Here is a 1,854-nt window from a genome sequence, read left to right on the forward strand (position 1 = left end):
ACGAAACAGATAGCACACGCTCCACAGAGTCGTCACGGCGTGACCCGCCGCTGCCCTTGAGACCTTCATCGGCTTGCTCAGTATCGCCGCCACGTGCTGTCCTCGCATATCTCCACTCTGTTAACGACATCGTTTCTAGAAGCTTCAGCACATTCTCCGCCATCAAGGCACTCAGGCTCGATCCATTATAAGGTTTGAGACCTCTTTCACTGCTCCGAGATGTACCAGCTTCAACTTGTTCTTTTTTTCCGTGGAGATTGCCACCAGGCATGACAAAGTGTTCCCGATCACCACTAGATCTTTGTCCGGCGAGATTAGCCTGAGTACCTGAGAAATTAGACCTTTTTGGGACAAGAAAGAATGAGAAAACGACGCGTTTAACCTAGGGGCTTTTTTGTGTCCCTGAACCTTTTTTTAAACCATCCACGTAAGATACCGGATCGACCACGATGAATGGAGGGATGAGAAATGTAAGTGTCGAAATTTTGAGTAAAAAAATCAAGAATTTATTTGGTTTTTTTTAATTGTCAGTTAGCATAGAGTTTTTGTTTTGGGTTTTGGTTTCTAAAATGGGTCATGTTGGGCTGAAGAAGATTATTTTTGTTAGTATAATAAATGGTCCTGGTTCACCGAAAAAAAATGGTCCTGAAGTAGCGTTAACTAAAAGTTAGCCACCGACTTGTTTTCAACAGTATATGCCTATAATATGCTAAACCTATAATATGCCTCAGTATACGTTTTGTTTTCAACAGCCCTCAATCTTCACCGTCTTCTCTAGTTCTCTTTAGCGCAAATTGCATCATATTTTCTTTTTCTGTTTTCATGATTATTTTCACTTTTATAGTTTGATTTATGCATTGACATAACAGGATAGCGTAGTTGCATTATATTGCAGGTGAAAGTAACAAGAACATTGCCATTAGGGTTTGTTTCCCCTCTACATTTCGTGATGCCATTGGTTCTTGGATCTTTCACAATGCGTGATTCATCGGCTCTCTCGTTTCCTCAAGGGTTTCAAGGCGAATTATTCTTCATTCATCACTTTATCTTTCTCTCCCTTTTCTATTTTGTTTTCCTTTCACAGTTGTACAAGTTCATAACTGTTTTGGAAACAAAAATGTTGGTGTGTTTTCAGAAGCAGAATAATGGTGGGAAAGAAGCTGCTGCGGTTGATAGGTCCCCATCGATGCATCAATGGTCATATTTTTACCTACAAGCCTCTCATTCTTTAAGAAGCCAAATCTTATCATCAACGAGAAGGAGGATGAAGAAGGTATCTTTCTCTTTTTTCTTTTTTCTTTTTCTTTTTCTTGCACATAATGGATTTTTTGAGAAAAAAAAGAAACTTTTCCACTGCATTATTAGTTAGTTAACGGCAATGCCTCAAGATTCAAGAATCAAGATGTTTCTATTTTAGAGTTTCTTTGGTTTTGCTTTTTTTATTGTTACAAGACAAGTTGAAGCTTTGGTGTTTTAAAATTAAGCAATGGATATTATTATAAATGTTTTAAAAATTGGATACAAAAGAAAAAAAATAGGTCTCTTTGATTTTGCATCGTGTTAAAAACTCTTGTGTGTATTGTAGTTATTGAATGGAAGTTGGGACCCTGGAAATGTTCAAGCCTTACACCTACATTGTCAATTTTAGTGGAGTCAGTATAATCAATTTACTCTTGGTGATTCTCAAGTGGTAAAGTAATTCGTTAGTTGTGTTGTTAACATGTTTTTCATTGCAATAAGTATTAAGTAGATTAATGATTTCAATATGCTATTTTTTCATCTTTTTTGTCTGACATATACTACCCATGAACATGTGGAAGTGGAACCTGCTACTCTTGTGCTATTAGGCAAACA

At 37.1% G+C, this 1,854-nt stretch overlaps 1 protein-coding gene across 1 annotated transcript; it reads left to right on the plus strand.

Annotated features, from left to right (window-relative positions):
- The first annotated feature begins 394 nt into the window (after nt 1-394).
- On the plus strand, nt 395-1,648 carry LOC130965667 (uncharacterized). Its single transcript, XM_057890428.1, has 3 exons — nt 395-470; nt 896-1,273; nt 1,586-1,648. The coding sequence occupies exons 1-3, from the start codon at nt 450-452 to the stop codon at nt 1,646-1,648; spliced, it is 462 nt and encodes a 153-aa protein (XP_057746411.1). The 5' UTR covers nt 395-449.
- The last annotated feature ends 206 nt before the right edge of the window (nt 1,649-1,854 follow it).

Source organism: Arachis stenosperma, chromosome 3, assembly GCF_014773155.1.
Source record: "Arachis stenosperma cultivar V10309 chromosome 3, arast.V10309.gnm1.PFL2, whole genome shotgun sequence".
Taxonomy (NCBI): Eukaryota; Viridiplantae; Streptophyta; class Magnoliopsida; order Fabales; family Fabaceae; genus Arachis; species Arachis stenosperma.